General features: G+C 39.1%; 1 protein-coding gene across 2 annotated transcripts; it reads right to left on the minus strand.

The window, feature by feature from the left end:
* Positions 1 to 626: 626 nt before the first annotated feature.
* Positions 627 to 17324, minus strand: FAM133B (family with sequence similarity 133 member B). Of its 2 annotated transcripts, none has more exons than XM_082499004.1 (11): positions 17176 to 17324; positions 12719 to 12816; positions 11968 to 12046; positions 9642 to 9716; positions 9443 to 9475; positions 8963 to 9031; positions 8270 to 8365; positions 6989 to 7036; positions 5076 to 5171; positions 4239 to 4283; positions 627 to 2662 (listed from the first exon to the last, which is right to left on the minus strand). In XM_082499004.1, the coding sequence occupies exons 1-11, from the start codon at positions 17197 to 17199 to the stop codon at positions 2576 to 2578; spliced, it is 750 nt and encodes a 249-aa protein (XP_082355130.1). In that variant the 5' UTR covers positions 17200 to 17324; the 3' UTR covers positions 627 to 2575. The 2 variants fall into 2 exon arrangements, with proteins under 2 accessions (XP_082355130.1, XP_082355131.1); XM_082499005.1 differs by having other exon boundaries at positions 2543 to 2662; positions 4235 to 4283.
* Between the last annotated feature and the right edge of the window lie 932 nt (positions 17325 to 18256).

Raw genomic sequence — 18256 nt, forward strand, 5'->3', positions numbered from 1 at the left:
AGGCATAACAAAGGGAGTTTTTACCATGCATTAAAAAAAGAGCAATCGTAGAAAAGAAAGTAACAGAATATCAAACTTTTAAAAATGTTTCTGGAAAGAAGAGCTAAAAATTAAGTACTACTACTGTTTGTTCATCCACTGTCGTAAGAGAGAAATTTATTAAAATACTTTTATTCCTGCATTGCTCGGTTTTGGCTTTGTCCCACTGTCTAAACGTGGGTTTTGGCGTCTGCAGGTTGCCTGGTGCTGCCTGAATCCCCCATCGCCAGGATCTGGGCCTGCACACCCAGGGAAAATGCTGGTTGCTTCCCTCAGGAAAAAGAGGATGCAAGAAGAGAAGCAATGTATTTGTTCACCTATTGAAAACAGAAACATTTCACTGGGGGTATTAAAGCAGCTTTGCTGTGAACTGTCAAAGCCCGTAAGCACTCAGAGCAGCTAAACCACTTCCAAAGCACAACGGCAGCACGTGAAGCAGGCGGGTGACTTGCACAAATAGCTGTGTTCAGACAATTAAAATGACATACTGGCTTACGTATTTGGAAGACTGGGGCTTTCATTTCCATTTTTATTTCTTTCCATTGCAGGTAGTTGTGTAAAAATCAAACAAGGTATCACACAGGACAGAGCATTTATGCCATGGTTCATTACAAGTTCTTTTATCAAAACTGCAACACAACTTAAAAAGAAAATAATCCCAACAAAACCAAACACAAACCCCAAACCAAATCCCTAATGTTCACTGTATCTTGCCTTTATTTTAACCTCACTGACAAAACAGCATCTAGAATCGGCAACATCAAGCCCAACAGTAAGAATATTTTGATCAAATATTTTATTCTAAGAGGGATATTACTGCAACTCAGTGGTTGTTTCCCCCCCCCCAAAGAACTTAACTTGAAAAGTCAGTTTCTCTGCAGAATGGCAATATGAAATCATCTTTCTATCCCAGTTTTTAGTTATGGTTTGCAGACTAATAAGGTCTTAAAGGTCTTGAAATTCTTGGCAATACAATATTTGGAACATCAGTATGCAACAGAGGTAAGTTCTAAGTTAGCACCCATGCAATGAAAAAGGGGGTCGATCAAGAGTACAGTCTAGAGTTGTTGACCACTCAGGATGGACGAGCAGTTGTTAAAGGCTCACGGGAGGCCCAGCAATGGGTACTTAAATGGAAGATATAATGAGAATTTCACGTAAAAATTAAAATTGAACGGTTGCTTGTGTTTTCTTGTGTGCACATTTAATTTATAAAAGCTAAGCTTTTTTTCAATTTGTAAAGCAACTAATTTAAAGTAAAACAGCATTATGATTTAGGTCAACACTCTGTAGCCCTCAAGTACAAAAATATAAATACAAACTGTTTAAACAGTATCTTTAATGAGATTCTGGCAGTAGTTTTTTTTATCTAACAAGACACATCACGTAACAGGTCTGCCACTGAACTTGCTTAGAGTAAAATCAGCTTCAATATGAAGCTGTTAAGGTATCAAAACCCTGCTTTTTACATGCTAAATATCTTCAGCAAGTGTGCACTTAAACACAGCAATGAACTTAACTATAAGAATAACTAAATACATACATGAAACTCTGCATGTGGAACATAATTCATAGAACTGGTTACAACAAATGATTACCTGCATTTTGTTAATTTAAAAATGGTACAAATCATGCAAAACAATTCTAAAGGTAACACAAAGAAAGCTACCAGTGTTTGCAAGAAGTGTTCAACTAAACCAGAATTACATTAAATGAAATACGCGTATTTACTAGCAAAGATCTATCGCTATTTCAGAGGTAAAAATCTTCAGGTTTTGAATGTCAGTTATACTGCAAAATGTCATTGCTCTTGCTTAATGCAGAAGCACATGCTTAGAAGCCCAGAACTGCTTATTCAGAAAAAGCCTGTGGACAATAGTTCTGGCTTCCCTAGAATCAGAGATGCTGCACGGATTAAAAATAGCAGAGATTTGCAAGAATCAAAGGCAAAGGCACCCTGTTCAGTTAGCCAAAATGGTAGCATTCCCTTTCTCATAAGCATGAAGACGGTAATGGGGCAGATGATAAACATTTCTACAAAGGCAGCATTTTAAATGTTATCATTAATTTCCTATTTTGTAAATGCCATTAGCAGACATAAAATATTACAAGCTGGTGTATAATATCAACCTGCAGGATGCACTTGGGATTTTATTTGTCCTGATTTACAAATAAAGACTATTACTAATGCTTTAAAAGACTACCTTTACTATCTAAAAAGTTTAACTCTTACTTTCCAATATTTTACACCTCAGCTGGACTACCATCTCATATTGTTTCAAACATCTAACACTGCTTACTGGAATTTTATAAAAGTTGTACCTCATGTATTAAGCAGCAGGCAATAACAATGGTCTTTCCCAGCACAGCTGTATCTGGCTGGCTACTGAAAGGTTGGGAATATTTCTAAAACACAGGAAAACTCATGCAGTTTGGTAAAGGTTGCTGTCATTTCACAGTTTAAGTTTCCTTTAGTCATTGCACTTCTGTTGATAGTCTTGTGTTTTGTTTTGTTTTTTTTTTTTTTTTTTAAATATTATTCCGAATCTGAATTTGAACCAGCAATCTTCTTTTTCTTCTTTTTACCATGTTTCTTGTGCTTCTTCCTCTTTTTTGTTTTATCCTAAAAAAAAAAAAAAAAGATAAAATTAAATGGAAGTTATTGTATGAGAAGACTGCCATCTATTAAATTCTGCAAATGCAAAAATGAGAGCATGGAAAGGATATCTTTACAAAGACATTTCACAAGAGATTTCTATAAAAGCCTATTGAGAAATTACAAAAGGAAAATTCGTATTTTACCCAGTAATTTGCAATATTATAAGCAGTCTTCAATTTATCTCCCTCATGGTCTGGCTATTTCACACCTCTCATTGCTGTCACTATTACATTTCCTAAGCTTTTAAATGATTTTCAGTGCTCTATAGGTGTCTGAGAAAGTACTAAGGAAGTGCTTTGACAAGCAGTGACATCTTATTAGGTGGGAATAACTAGGATGTTTACAGATTTTAAAGTAAGCGTTTATATTTACTGTGCAAAATTAAATAGTTCAACTACACTTGGCTAGAATCTCCAGCGCTTGCACCTTGTTTAAAATAAAACAATTAGGATCTCAGTTGTTTATTAACTTTATTAACACTATTGGATTCAGTCCTGAAGTTATTATCCTGATCACTGTAATACAGAAGCTAAGAGATACAATCTTGTCTTTTTAAGAGCAAAATTCAAACTGGAATTCTTTAATAGGTGTAACATTATGTACACAAAACAATCTTAGTATAAAAGCTTTGTTTTATACATACTACGTATACACACAATTCTTCTAAGAAAAAACTCCACTATCAGTGACTAGAAATTTTATGGAAAATCGCTTATATGATTATGAAAAAGAAACAAGTTCCATGCAAAATGTGTATTGAGTATCACCGATACTCCTATGCTTGCATTTTTAGGTGACTAATCTAAGCCTTCCTTTTGCCCTAACTCATCTAGACAACTGAGATGACTAATCAGGAACACTTGCTGATAGAGGAGACAGAAAGATACACAGACATCTTGAGTGGGCACTTTGGATCTCAAAACCACTATGCTCCGAACAGAGGAGCCTCAGGTACCTGTGATGAATCTGGGTTCTATATAAATCACTGCTGAACCTTCCTCTCACTTTCACCAACAGAAATAAATCAACAACACTGAGAGAAGTAACAGGTTGCTGACAGCTTTTTATTTGGTTGGGGGGAAAAAAATATATTAGTATAGATGTTGCAGCAGTTATATCCCAAGGCCCTTTTCATGGTCTGGTAGAGGGGATTTACCAAGGAAGAATTATACACAACACTAACAAAGGAACAGCAATAATGTCTGTGTGGCAAACTGCGATCCTACCCAATACTATACAGGTGTTAGTAGTTCTAGTAGGTTGATACAGAGTAAAATACGTGCTACAATAAGCATTAAGCTTCTATAAATCTCAAATCATAGATATCTATATAGACAAAATAGTGACAAATTCTTCCTTTAAATTCAACAATTGAAAAAGTGACTTCAGAAGGTAAATAGTGAAATTGTTAATTTAGATTCACGTGACAGTAGACTTTTCATACAAAACGTGTATTACTGAAAAATTGGAAACTGGAAATTAACCAAGTACAGAGTATTGATATCCTAAAACTACAGTATGAGTAAAAAAGGATACTTGCTGTTTTCTCTTTTTCCTCATTGTTTTTCTTCTTTTTCGCTTGCACCTAAAAAAAAAAATAATTTAAATTGAATGTAATGGGAGAACAGCTGCGCAAGTGCTGTTTTAAATAAAAGTTTGAGCTTTTATTGCATATAAATGAATGATAGCACAACAGTGGTATCATGGGTATTGTTACTGAACAATAACCCATGAAGAAACACTGCTTATGTGTGTCATATTCTAGAATACACATTACCCTATAAATATCTGATTTGTGAACACACTTTAGTACAGCAGAACAAGAAACAGCAGAGATATAAAGGTAAAATTACTAAGCTAGTAATATGGTAAAAATTCTTAATGAAAAACGGCAACACAGTGGAACCTTCCCATATTTTGCAATCCTACAAGAGTACAAATCCTCAAATTAGATATACACAAGGATGAGGATAAGATTATTATGTACAAAGTTTTATAATTCACAGGAAAAGGGAGCAAAAAAGCTTTAGCCATCTTGAAATCTGCCAATCTATTCACAAACATCTCAGAGAAATCTTGTGAAGGATACCGCACCAATCACTTAGTCACTGAACTCTAATATATCCATAAAAAGTTGAAAATTTTCAAGAAAATTAATTCAAAGTGACTTGTAGGTGATAGGAGCTGTACTAAACAATTCTTACTGAAAGGTTTTATTAAAGAGAAAAATACAAACAACTTTGAATGTGCTGCACTTGACTGTACAACGCAGAACAGTTTCAACTATATATTAAGTCTAAGCTAGTTCATTCATTCACTCATGTGAATCAGTAAGCTAAAAGCATTATGAAATCTGAAATTGAGGTTTCACACTGACCTCCTCTGTCTGATCTGATTCTGATAAGGATTCTGATGATAAAGGTCCATCAGCACGACTGGCTTTCTTCCTTTTCCTGTGGTGATTTTTGCCTTCCTACACAAAGTAATATACTCATGAGTAAAGTCAGGCCTTTCAAATTTTATAAAACTTCTGCTTAAACTTAGATTGAAATATTATTTCTAAGTTGTGAAATATTTTTAAATATTGTTGACATTAAACTAATTACTCATAATCAACAAATTATCCTACCAACTGTTAAAATGCTTTAAGTGGAAACAATCTTTTTCTGTATATTCCTTTCTCGTTACCAAGATACAGCAACCAAGATACAGATACAGTGAGAAGAATAATACAACAGCGTAGTCTCTTATTTTAAATAATAACACATGGAGTAAGCATTTGAAAATAAAATGTTTCACCATTTTTAAATACTACTGAGTAAATGGAGATGTCTCAATATGCACATACAAGCACTGCAGCATCAGACTCTTGCTTTGTTGATGAAATTAAAAGAAAAAGCTCCCTCTATATTTGTGTCCAACCAGGACAAGCTGTCCCTGCCAGCTGCACTTCAACATTTCATATATAATCTCAGTATATGTAAAGGACAGGGTTTTTTTTTAATTACTTATTTTTTTAATTTCTGATGCTGCATGAGATTTCTCTGATGAACTGTTTCCCCCCACCCCACTCCCTCTGCTCTGGACCAGGCAAGGTGTTCCTAAGACAGAAGCTACTTTCTTCCATTCAATTTCTGAGGCCAGAAACTGAAAAAAAAAAATCTTGCTAATCATCTTTTTGCGAGGTGGGATCACACATCTCAACTGTCTATTATAGGTACCTCAAGCCTTTCCCAAAAGTACCTGTGAAAAGCACGCGTGATGCAGCCCACTTGAGAGATAGGGCATTTTCAGTCAGGGGAAGACCTCTAGTCCTCAAATGCCCTTTGCTTTCAGAAAATGTGTGGAAATAGCATCACAGCTTAACCAAGACTAAAGGGCTATGTAGGCATTTGGTCTTTGAAGAGAAGCTACTCAAAGGTAAAAGGAGTTGGTGGGAAATGGAAACTCTGAAATGGAAGCTGGACCAAGGGGGGGGGGAGGGGGGGAAATCAACACATTTGCCTTGCACAATGGAGAATTTGTACATCAAATTCAATGCTGTTGACTGGAGTAGTACAGGCCAATGTGGTAAAAAACGTAACTGGACAGAAAGACTAGGGTAGACTCTTCAAAGCATTGTTACTTTACACATCAGGTAAAAATAACTAAAATTTAAGTGAACCGGATTATTTGCATTAAACATAACGGAAGGAAGGAAGTCCTCAGATGCATGTACAAAATGGTGAGGTGGTGTGAAGGAGAGAGGGTTTTCATGCTCAGAGAAGAGACAGAATAAGGTAATTTTTTGTAAGCTAATACATTTTTCTCTGGAATTTTACAAAGCCATCATAAGTACAATATCTAGAATTATGACTACATTTAGATAAATATATCCTCTGCTTGTTGTTCTTTAATTTACAGCAACAAGCCAGTATCCTACCAGGCATGCCACTGAAATATCAGCAGACATACTTTTAGCTCAACGTGACTGCTCAAGATAAACCCCAGAATACTAGAATGCAGCTGATCTACTACAGCAAATTAGATACTTTTTTCATTTACCTTCATAACAAGAACAGATCCAGCAGTTTCCACTAACAACAATTACTAAAACAGACTAGACTGAAAGTCTACCTCAAATTGTGGGTACTGAGTACCTTCTGATTAATTTTGGACAGAAAATTTCTATAGATGTAAATAAAGGCATTCAGTATTTAAAAAAAAAAAAAAAGGACAAGAAAAAAAAAGAGAGGTCCATTATATATGTGAAATGCAGTTCTGATATAAGTATTTCAAGAGTAAGAATACCTTCTCTTTTTCATAATCTTCCTTTGACCTTTTCTTTTTTGTGCTGTCCTAAATAGAAAGAAAAAGATAAACCATGACAAAATTATTTCAGGAAAAAAGATAGAAATCCCCAAAGCTGTCTGACCCATTGTCTTTTTCTGTCTATTGAAGCTCGTTCTTCCAAGTTGTTCTTTCTACCTTGCAGTTAACAGGAAAAATATGAGAAAGCCATAATTTTGATGCAGCTGCTAATTTTCTGAACCAGCAGAGTGAAAAGGTCTGCTTGGAATCAGGTAACCACATACAACATATGTCTAACATCTAATAGTCTGGAGTCTTTATTCTCTATCCATGCCTGACTCCGCTGAACACGTAGGGGTTAAGCAGATATTTCCATGGAGTTTTGTGCCTTCCAGTTTCAGCAGTAAGGGTATCTCTCTGTCCCTTTATGTAGCAAATGTTTTCAAACTCCCATTAGCACAAATTCATAGGTGTACAGTGATTCATCACAATTTATAACATACTGAATTAGGTATTCCGGTGAAAGCCTGTGATAAAGTCTACAAAGAGAATCTTAACAACTCGCTGCATTATTAATGCTTAGACAAGAAGTACAGTTACTATCTGCTGTAACACAGAAAAATGCTAATGCAACAGAACAAAATGCCTCATGTATCTTCTCCACTTTTTTTTGTTCATTCAGTAAGCCTGTGTATGTACACTGCTCTACTTTCAGAAAAGGAAGAAAAGACACCCTCAATTTAATATGCATTTAGGAAAGGTTTAGTTCTCCAATGGGAAAATACTCAGTCCACAGATATTTAGAAAGGCAATATTCTCGCCACTGGTACCCGGCAATGTCTGTATTTTCACAGATGGTGTTCAATTAAATAGCATATTTACAAGAATTTCACAGAACATTTCATTTTTTTTTAACTGTTAATGTAGTATTAAAACTAAACATTTGAGCAGCAAAAAAGCTGCTTGTGCCTGAACTCAGAAAAATAGCTAGAAATTGCTGGAACAAAGCATGTTCATCTAAGGATCAAATTATTTCTGCCAGGTGTTGGGGCCAGTGGAGGTAGATGCATCTTCCAGATGCATCATCCAGGTGCATGGAGGTAGATGCATCTTCCAGATGCATCTGGAAGATAGCATCTGAGTGCAGCTCAGCTACAATAAGAATGCATGGCTTTAAACTGGGAAAATAAAATGATATCTATATACAAAAGTCAGAAATGTTTGTGTCTTTATAACACAGATCAAGAAGACTTGCCAAGGGTAACACATCTGCATATTTACCTTGCTGTCTGACTCTGATTCAGAAGTTGAGCTTGTTGAAGATCTCCGTGAGGAACGATACTTCTTTTTCCTTCTTTTCTTCCCTTGCTTTTTATCCTACCCAAAAATATTGTAGGAAAAAAGAAAAACACACCCTTGAATTTATTCTCACTAGAATGACTGACTTACATTAAATGTAAAGAATAGGGAATTCCTACATGTTATCATGTTCTCTTGAGGAATAACGTATACTAAAATTGATTCTTTTAGTGGAGGACCTTCATAACTCTCCTGCATTGAAAAAATGTAAACTGGTGAAAAATCCACGTTCTCTAGATTCTGTTTATTATTTAGATGTGTGCTGTAGAATCTGATTATCTGTAACAAAGATTTTTGCTAAAAAGTAAAAATGGTATGTCTGTATTTTCATCATTAGATAGGGGATTCTACTGAAAAAGCATGCAATTGAATGTTAAAACAGAAAAAGATCCTGTTTACAAGCCAGCCACTCAAAATTTATACTGTTCATAAAGAAATTCTTGAACAGATACATATCTAAAATCCACAACTTTATTACATGTACCAAATGCATAAGAATTAAATAGTTTTATGCAAACCAAGCTCTCAAACAATATTCTAAAATATATTACCAAAATTTTTGTTAAATAAGCCTCATGAACAAAACATGTTAGATTCCAGTAAGTTAGTTCTTACCTCATCTTCTGAATCAGATGAACTGCTGGAAGAATCAGAGCTTGATGAAGAAGAGGAAGATGAAGACAACTTGACCAAACACAACAAAAAGTGAAGCTTGTGAGATGCAGCATTTTGTCTGACAAATAGTCAAAAGTCCATCCAAACACTTCCTTTAAAATCTCTTCATTTGCAAAGTATTATCAATGAAATTTTACTTCCGAGAAGCTGGTCTTAGACTGATTTTCTTAAATAAAACTGTAAAAAGTGACTTCTAATATTTTTCATTTAATAATATATATTTAATGCTCTTTTCCTCCGCTTAAGCAGAAGTACAACTCTCCTTGCGCAGAATGTAAGCCCCCTCTCTCAAATAAAAATCAGTCAATTTAACAGCTAAATTCAAAGTTACAGCTATATTGTTTCCAAGACAACTTAAATGACAAATAGGAACAACCTCAAACCAAAAAAAAACCTCAGAAAAATGAAAATTTTGCTCACCCTATTAGATTTCTTCTTTTCTTTTTTCTTTTTCTTAAAAACAGAATAAAACAAATATTACTTTGGCATCATGTTCTTCTGTTGTGCATTTAGGTTTATGTACTTTGCTTTTAAAAGGTATTTACAACATTCTTTATTGGCAGCATTGATGATAAATCCAGTTCCAAACACAGATTGTATGAAATTGAAAATAACTTACCTCCTTCTTTTTGGAGGAACTCTCGTTTCCACCCAGTAATTTCTCCCTGTGTTTTTCCAGTTCTTTCCTCCAGTTCTGAAAACAAAACCAAACAGAAACAGTGACATCAGCATAATTTCCAAACATCTTTAAGAGACCTTTTTCAAAATCTTGTCCTCTACCTCACATTAATAGTTTTCACAAAACCCACAGAAAATAAACAACATATAATGTTAAACAAGGCTATAATGCATTTGATTTTACAGATGATTAATATTAAACGAAATATTACGTTAGCTCACATCTTAATGGTCAAGTCGTTTGGATCTAAGAGGCTGTCATTTAACTTGAAGGTCACCAATTATGATATTTCTGGTTTTGTATCACAGTGCCCTTGCTAGTGCACTTTAGAAAGCCAGGGCACCCTCCCAGAAAATTTGCTATTTTGGCATAGTTTTAAAATCACCTGAAGCAAAATTTCAAGACAAATTCTCCTGGCCCTTCTTCAGCCTAAACCACGACAGAGTGTCTCTAGTGTCTGTTCTGGGCCTTGTCGGTGTCAACAATGTATTAAATATTATAAACAACTTCATAGAAACGCTCTTGTTTTTGTTAGGCCAAGCACACTGCACAGATAAAAGTCTCCTCTCATTCCTCCTTTTCAGACCCTCACAAGCTTTCTAGGTCTACCTAAAATCCCCCCCTTCAAAAGCTCTGAAACATCCAACCCGCTCCCACCAGACTGAAAGGCTGCAAGCTTCAATCTGCGCTATTTCTGCTTCCTGTGCCAGACACATCATGTGATCCCTGCTTTATTAGTATTATTTGACCTTCCCTTTCCTCACATTGAAGCTGTATTGGTATTGTATCAGCAAAGCAATGATAACCCACCTATTGTGCTAAAGGGACAGAGATACCAGGAATTAAGTGAGATTATACCTGTGCAATGCAGTACGATACACAGATCCCTAAGTCAGCATACTGTAAATGAGCTGAACAGTGCTGCTGAGGGACATGGCAGATCAGGCAGGATACAGTGCTGTGCATAACGTGTTTCCATGGGCCAAGGAAGCATCTACGCAGTATTGCAGCGGGTTGTGTACTCTGATACACCAGCTACCTAGAGCTACCTGACAGGTCTCTAACAACAGCCTGTGCTTCATTAGGAAGGTGTTCTCTATAAATTATTTTAAGACCGTGCTAGTGTTATGTCTTACGCAAAAAAAGCACAACATCTGTCAGTAAAATAGGAAAGACAGCACCTCATTCAGAGACTTGTAATCTTTTCAACCATTCAGAGATTTGTTCTTAGGAGCTTTAGGAAGAACTCATGGCCATTTCATGATTCCCTGCATCCCTTCCTACCCTTTTGCCATAGTGAAAGGCTGTTATCTTCTACCCATGCCAGCTTCAATTACTTCATACTAAAGCAAAGACAAAAGCAGGAAAGGAACACCATAAAATACTAAACACAACTCACCAGGCTAAAACTCACAGAACAACAATCCTTTCAGAATAGCACCCCACAACTGTCCAAATACTGGTATAACTTCTTAGGCAAAAACGTACAGCAAGAGCAGAGGTACTGCGCCCTTCCAGTAACAGAGGAGGAGCATAATCTACTTCAACCAGAAACTCGTACACAATGATGAAGACTACTGCTTGGAGCTTATCCCAATATACCACAATGCAACAAGGAACAGTTAAATTAATCATATACTAATTTCTTCTTATGTATACAACAGGAGTTATGTGTGAAACTTGTACCATACTGATCTCCAGTAGGTACGGAATGCAAGCACCAGAACAGCTGCATTTATAGTAGGGAACCAGCACGGAACATAACCAGCTTGGAATGAGAAAGAAGTGCTTTATAGTCCTATTGGTATATCAAAGATCATTCTTTGTGCCTTCTCTTGTACCAATAGTAGATGTACATTCCTTGCCAAAGACGTTTGTTTCCAGTAATACACCGCTTTCAAATATATTTGGATTGTGTGACCTTAGACAAGTGAAGATTAGCACAACAGACTTTAGTTTATCATACTGGAAAATGCATGAGTTTCATTTATTAATATAAACATATGCATTTTTATAACTACATCTACATTTATGAAAAGTTCAAGTATTATTCAGCAGCAATTTTCAAAACTTTTTATATAGCGTAGCTCTTCATCGGTTACAAGGTAACCTTAACATCAAATACAAACGAAACAAAACATTTACTCACTAAAAGCTTGAGTGAAGTGAAATCTTATGGCTACTTGGTGCTGTTAATGATAACGGAAGAAAAGTAGCATATAAGATAAGAAGAATCAAGCATTAACATACTAATAACATTACCAACCTCGTTCATCTTTTCTTCAAACTCAGCCAAAGCCCTGGATCCTTTCTTTTTCTTTTCTAGTTGCTCTTTCACTTCTTCCCTACATAAAAAGGATGACAGATCACAATTTTTACAATTAAAAATACCTTCTTCAGCATCTAACTTTCTGCAGGGTTGTTTGAAGTTTAGCTTTGGCTGAACTTCCAACAGAAAGAAGAATGAAAGTATCTTAGATGTTATACATATGGTAACCTAACCCTAATAACTTAAGTATGGTAGCTAAATCCCTCTGAAAGATCTAAAGCTAACTTTGCAATTAGGTAAATTGTTCTCTAAAGTCTTATGAGAGGAGGCAAAATGGACTGAACGTGAAGTAAGTTGTTGATAATATCTCAAAGTGATGATTTTATTAGGTAGGGTAAACTGCGTTCTAAGAATATACCAGCAAAATGTTTTTCTAGAGATTACTTTGTTTAACAATTAAATAAATCTGCAGGCTTTAGGTATTAGGATTTGTGAAAGAAGTAACATGTCCAACATTTTCCTCTTCTGAGAAAGTTGCCAAAATATTTAAAGACAAATGAGAATTACGTATTTCAAAATGAAACCCTATTGTTTTAAAAAGATGAGACTGAATTCACAGAGACAAGGAATCTTTCAAAATGTGTTAATGGGTATTCTGAGGAGGAGGAAGGTAACAGTGCCATCTTAGTAAGAGGGAACAAATCTGTTACTCAGAAAGTTGGAAGGGCAGACAAGTGTTGCCACTTACCATGTTGGTCTTGGCCTGTTCAAGTAGTCTTGTATTGTTGGTCCTGAATTTTGGGCAGGACCTCGTGCTCTGGCCATAGCTATGGGATTCATATAAGCCTTAAATACGAAATAACAAAAAGAAATACAAAATTCATCAGTTGTGCATTGATACCAAAATCTGTCCTTTTTGTTCTTCACAGAAACCTTTTCTCAGTCACTGAAAGAAGAATTCTGACTTGTGTCTAAAAATATAAAATATTTAACTAAACCAAGTTGATTCAGTTTGGCAGAAAAACTCAGGTAAGTGCTTTCAATTTCAGTTATAGTGCGGCAGAAAGAACTCATCCACAAAGAGACTATGTTCCTTACAATAATTCCCCTCCCTGAGCAATGGTTTTTGCAAACTGAGTACAGTATCATGACTACTGAAATATTCTTCCTTGGGATATGGAAAATTTAATTAAATTTCAGTTCTTACTCTCTGGGACAACTGATCTTATGCCTTTAAAGTTGTGCTCAAAATTGATGATAGTAGATTCAACAAATTTTGCATAAAGTTTCTTGCTGTAACACCAAAACAAACAAGCAGTGGTGCTCTGCTACAATTATCCATGAAAATTCTGTGACTTAGGACTATTTTAAGGAGGAAAAAAAAATACCCCCCCCCAATGTTATGAGGTATTCCATCTGTCAAACCCATGCATCCTCTTCCTAGTCACTCTAAAAAGGCAATAGGTTATAAAAGGTGAATTTAAAACTTGGAATCCATAATCCACCTCAGCAATAAATGGAAAAACTCTCATCTAGCAAACAGTTACTCAATATATTTTTTATAGAATCGTAGAATGGTTTAGGTTGGAAAGGACCTTGAAGATCATCGAGTTCCAACCCCCCTGCCAGAGGCAGGGACACCTCCCGCTAGACCAGGTTGCCTAAGACCACGTCCAGCCTGGCCTTGAACAACTCCAGGGATGGAGCCTCAACAACCTCTCTGGGCAACCTGGTCCAGTGCCTTACCACCCTCAAAGTGCAAAATGTCTTCCTAATGTTTAATCTAAACCTGCCCTCTTCCAGTTTTAAGCCATTCCCCCTCGTCCTATCAGTACATGCCCTAGTAAAAAGTCCTTCCCCAGCTCTCCTGTAGGCCCCCTTTATGTACTGGAAGGCCGCAATAAGATCTCCCCAGAGCCTTCTCTTCTCCAGGCTAAACAGCCCCAATGAATTATGCCAATAGTATTTTGCTCATGTGAAAGGGAGGTATACATACCCCCTTACCTCATGGGCTTTTATCACTATGTCATCCCAACGCTTCACAATTTACTTTTGCAAAACATAACACACACTGTTCTTACTGTCCACAGTTTGGAAATGAGGAAAAAAACCAATCAAATAGTCAAAACAGTGACTAGCTGTTGGACTAGTTGCCAAATCTGAGATAGTTTTTTAAGAGAACAACATTTTGTAGATTCAAAGTAAAGATTCGAACATATGTGTAGCTCTTACATGTCTGACACTGCTTTTTATCAGGCCATAAAGTAAGCATTCCGAAACCACCATACAGAGCAAGTGACCATTTGTGAAAGCTGTCAGAATCAGCAGCTGCTGCCTCCTGTTCCCCCACCTCAGAAGCAGTGGCCACAGCAATGCTGGGTTTCTGGGCTGGACCGTGAGGAGGCTGGTGGCCTTCAGCTCTTGGGGCTACATCTAGTCCTGGAAGAGGGACTCTGGGTTCTGCCTGGGAATGGGCAGTGGGTCAGAGGGAAGCACTCTCCACACTGAATTTGGCTCACGGTCCATCAGCTGGACCACATTGAAACAACCAGAGGACTCTTTCAAGTGGACCATTTTTTGACTCAAGTTGACATTGGAACTCTAAGGGTGACATTTGCTGGCATTTCTTGGGGCTTTGTTTTGTTGATATTGTTAATTCACAAAAAAATGCTAACTAACATGGGCAATTAACATTGAGGTACACCGGTTTAAACTAGTTTAATCTCAGCTTGGCATCTTCTTCTGTAGCCAGGTGGATGTATGCACTCTAATAGTTATAGCACTTAAAGATATGTATTCACCTTATTAACCCTAGCATTTTGTTGTATTACAAATCTACAAAAAAAAAAAAAAAAAAGAGTAAAAACTCTGGATTTTAATTCAGCTTTGAGTGAAAAAGGAGCAACGCAAGAAGGCAGTATATGAACACTGTTTTCACTAAACAAAGGTAATTGAAACGTACTAGATCCACTACAGAAGACAACAGAAACATAATTCACGACCTGGCTTACTCCAGTGGACAAAGCAAATCAACTCTTTTTAGTTACCATTCAAGAATTTATATCTGAAAGCTCTAGCTTCTTACATAATTATTATTCCTAAAACCAAGGGTTTTTTGCTGCTCTTAAATTAGCTTTCTTACCTGAGCTAACCCAAAATGAACATCCCACCACCCCCCAACAAAACTCTCTATCTGCAGCAGAAGCTACAACTGTCAAGCGTTGTTTTCCACTTCCTCAAACTGACCCCACAAAACTAGCTAGGAAGCTTCTTCCCCTCAGTGGCTTTCTTTAAATTTCTGGCTGCAAGCACATAATGACTGAATACTGCTCTATATTCCACGATTAGGAAATTCATATCTTAAAACACATTCTTATAATTTCAAGCAGGTTTATTTATGAAGAATTACTTCACCAATAAACATTTCTTAGAAGTATTTACACTGCTTTGCCAAACTGCATGTCACTAGCCAGAGAGAGCACAGAAATACACTCTCAATAAAGGAAGTGCTTGTCTGCACATTCATTTTCTTCTTTTGGCAGTTTGCTCAAGCAGTTATTAGAAGGTATTTGTTGTATAGCTTTCATGCTCATGAAAAGCATAAGGCACTTTCAGTCAGCTAGGGTTCTCTGGGCAAGCAATACAAACTATTATTGCCTTGCAAGTATCCTGCAGATGTGAAAAAAAACCCAAATTTATTTTCCATCTCCAAATAGTCAAAATGATGGTGTATTTAAGAAGGGACACGGGAAAGAAGTAACAGGTGGAAAGCTCTACGATCACAGAAGAGATGCAAAGGGTCCTATATTATAACTTGTCTTTACTAGCTGCCATCATGGCATAATTAACCTTATATAGGAATCTAAAGATTTGCTGGCATTGGTAGGTGCATCCCAACTGTCCCATTAAAAGAAAATTAAGAATAAATAATGAGACACCCAAGTACACCCAAAAACATTACAAGAGGGCAATACATTTTAAGCATAGGCCGTGTCCTGTAGTCTAACATTGTCAACTCTTTCTCAGTAGACTCCATTATTTTGATGCAGTAATAAAGCAGTCAAAGATACTTAGCTATCTATTTGTATATGTCCTCATGTCTATTACATATTATTCCGCCAAGGTAAGCAAAGAGACTTCCCAGAAGGGCCCTGAGTACAAACTCATAGTATATATTAGAAAGAGACAAAAAAAGGAGAAAAAAAAAAAAGTCTTATGACTTGTCTTTAATCATAAAACTCATTAACTTTACAATGCCTAAATGAAACATAAGCGTAAGGTGAATGGCTACCTGGTATGAAAAAGTTTAAAGAAAAATACGAGGAGGGACAAAAGTGCTAACAGTGTAAAATTAGGCTCTTCAATCAGGTGTAGAAAAGCGCATTTTTGGCCTTCTGACTGCTGGCTCCCGAGGTCAGCAGAGCCCTGCGTAACGCTGAACTTCAAAAGGCCCAGGTGCAGCCGAAGGCCAAGTTTAAGGAAATACAGCTCTCGTGACGACCAGAGCGACTTCAGCGAACGCTGCAACTCCCACCGCGAGCATTTTATTTTTGTAAAGGACCAGGCCAGCATCTTAATCGCCTTCGCTCAGCAGATCGCAAAGCGGGCATCCCTCCCGGCAGCTGCCGGATTTGACAAGGCAATGCGAGGTACCGCCGGGCGGCCGCGGGCAGGTACCCGCCCTCCCTGAGGGACACCCGGGGCCCGCCGGCCGCCCAGGCCCCGTTCCCCCCGGGCCACCCACCCCGGCCGGGCTCGGCAGGGCACAGCCCTCCTTTGTTGTCTGGCGGCAGGGGACCCCGAGATCGGCCAGACACCGTCCCCCCTCGCTCCCGACGCCGTGTAACCCGCCGCCCCTCCAGTGCCTCCCGCCCGCCGCGCCGCAGGCCCCTCTTCTCCCTCGCTGAGGGGAGGTGGCCCCTGTCTGCCTGCCTGCCCGCCCGCCCGCCTCTCTCCCTCTCCCGCCTCTCCCCCCCTCCCTTCCCTCTTCGGCGGCCGAGCATGGGAGCGGGCCGGCCGGGCCGGCCTAGGCCGCCGCAGCAGTGCGGCTGCCTGGGCTAAGGCAGCGCCCAACTCCCCACGGCTTCCCCGGCGGGGCCCACCCGAAGGTGCCGCCACCGCGGCTGTGGCGGATCCCAGCACCGGCCTGTCCCCCCTCCCCGCCCCCGGCCGCTGCCTCCCCGCCGGGCTGCCCGCGTTACTCACCACCCGGTTGTCCCGCTTCCCCATGGCGCCGCCGAGACCCGGCGCCCGCCGCCTCCGCCTCGGCCCAACCCTTTCGCCGCGCTCGGGAAGCCGCGCCGCAGGCGCCCCGGCCCTGCTCGGCCCCGAGCAGCCGCCGAGCTGCGGGGAGCGGCGATGGCGGCAGCCGCGCAGCGCCGCCTACCGGGACCGAGGCGGCGCCACCACGGCCGGAGCAGCCCTTCGTCGCCAGCGGGTGGCGGCCGTTAGCGCCCCGCCTCAGCGCCGTTCCGCCGGGGACGGGGCGGTCGGAAGAGGAAGGGCGGGAAGGGACTATGGCAGCGGGGGAGCTTTAATGCAGGGCGTGGGTTGGGGTGGCGGCAATGGCAGGGAGCCGGCCCCGACCCCGACCCCAACCCCAACCCCGACCCCGACCCCGACCCCGGCCGGGCGAGTGTCGTCGTGCCGGCGGCGGCGGGGCCGGGCTTCGTGAGGCGGAGCTGAGGGAACGGAGCGGCGTTCCGACGGGAGAAATAAAATGCAAAGGTGCGCTCGTAGCCTGGGGCGCGGGGCCCGGGGCGCCCGTCTGGAATAAACATTCCAGGAGAGGACAGAATGCCATTATGAGGGGTTTTTTCTCCTCTTGATCTGTCTAGTGGTCAGTTACAGGTGGAACTGCAGTGTTCCTTCCTTCCCCTTTTTTCCCCTTTCTTCCTTCCCCTTCCTTCAGTAGATGCATAGACTAAGGTATTACGAAATAGCAGTCTGTCCTGGCATAGAATGCATTGAAATGGGGCTCTATTTGAAAAAAAATTTTAAAAAAGAGTGTGTATTCATCACTCATAACTATCTGCACTGCAAAGTAAGGAACAGTGTAGTATTGAAGAGGTTCATACAGCATTAGGGTAATAGAAAAGCTAAGAGAAGCCCAGGAGTTACCAGGATCTACTAACTCAATTTCAAATGTCCTTGTCTTAGTGTTACCATTAAACATTACTCCATCTTAGTTACAGCTTTGTAGAAATGAAGAAAAGTAATCACATGTTAATATGTTAAATCATACAAAGCACAGATGAGTTTTGTTTCTGAAACAGCATTGCTGTGT

The sequence above is a fragment of the Vanellus vanellus genome (genome assembly GCF_965231255.1).
Source record: "Vanellus vanellus genome assembly, chromosome: 2".
In the NCBI taxonomy this organism is placed as follows: domain Eukaryota; kingdom Metazoa; phylum Chordata; class Aves; order Charadriiformes; family Charadriidae; genus Vanellus; species Vanellus vanellus.

What these genes read in the sequence shown, in the direction of transcription:
- FAM133B (XM_082499004.1), bottom strand. Translation starts at nt 17,199, where the DNA reads ATGGGGAAGCGGGACAACCGGGTG. An exon ending in GTTCCTCCAAAAAGAAGGAG is followed by an intron (nt 9,476 to 9,641) that starts GTAAGTTATTTT and finishes TCTGTTTTTAAG; the next exon opens with AAAAAGAAAAAAGAAAAGAA. An exon ending in AAGATTATGAAAAAGAGAAG is followed by an intron (nt 5,172 to 6,988) that starts GTATTCTTACTC and finishes TACTTTGTGTAG; the next exon opens with GAAGGCAAAAATCACCACAG.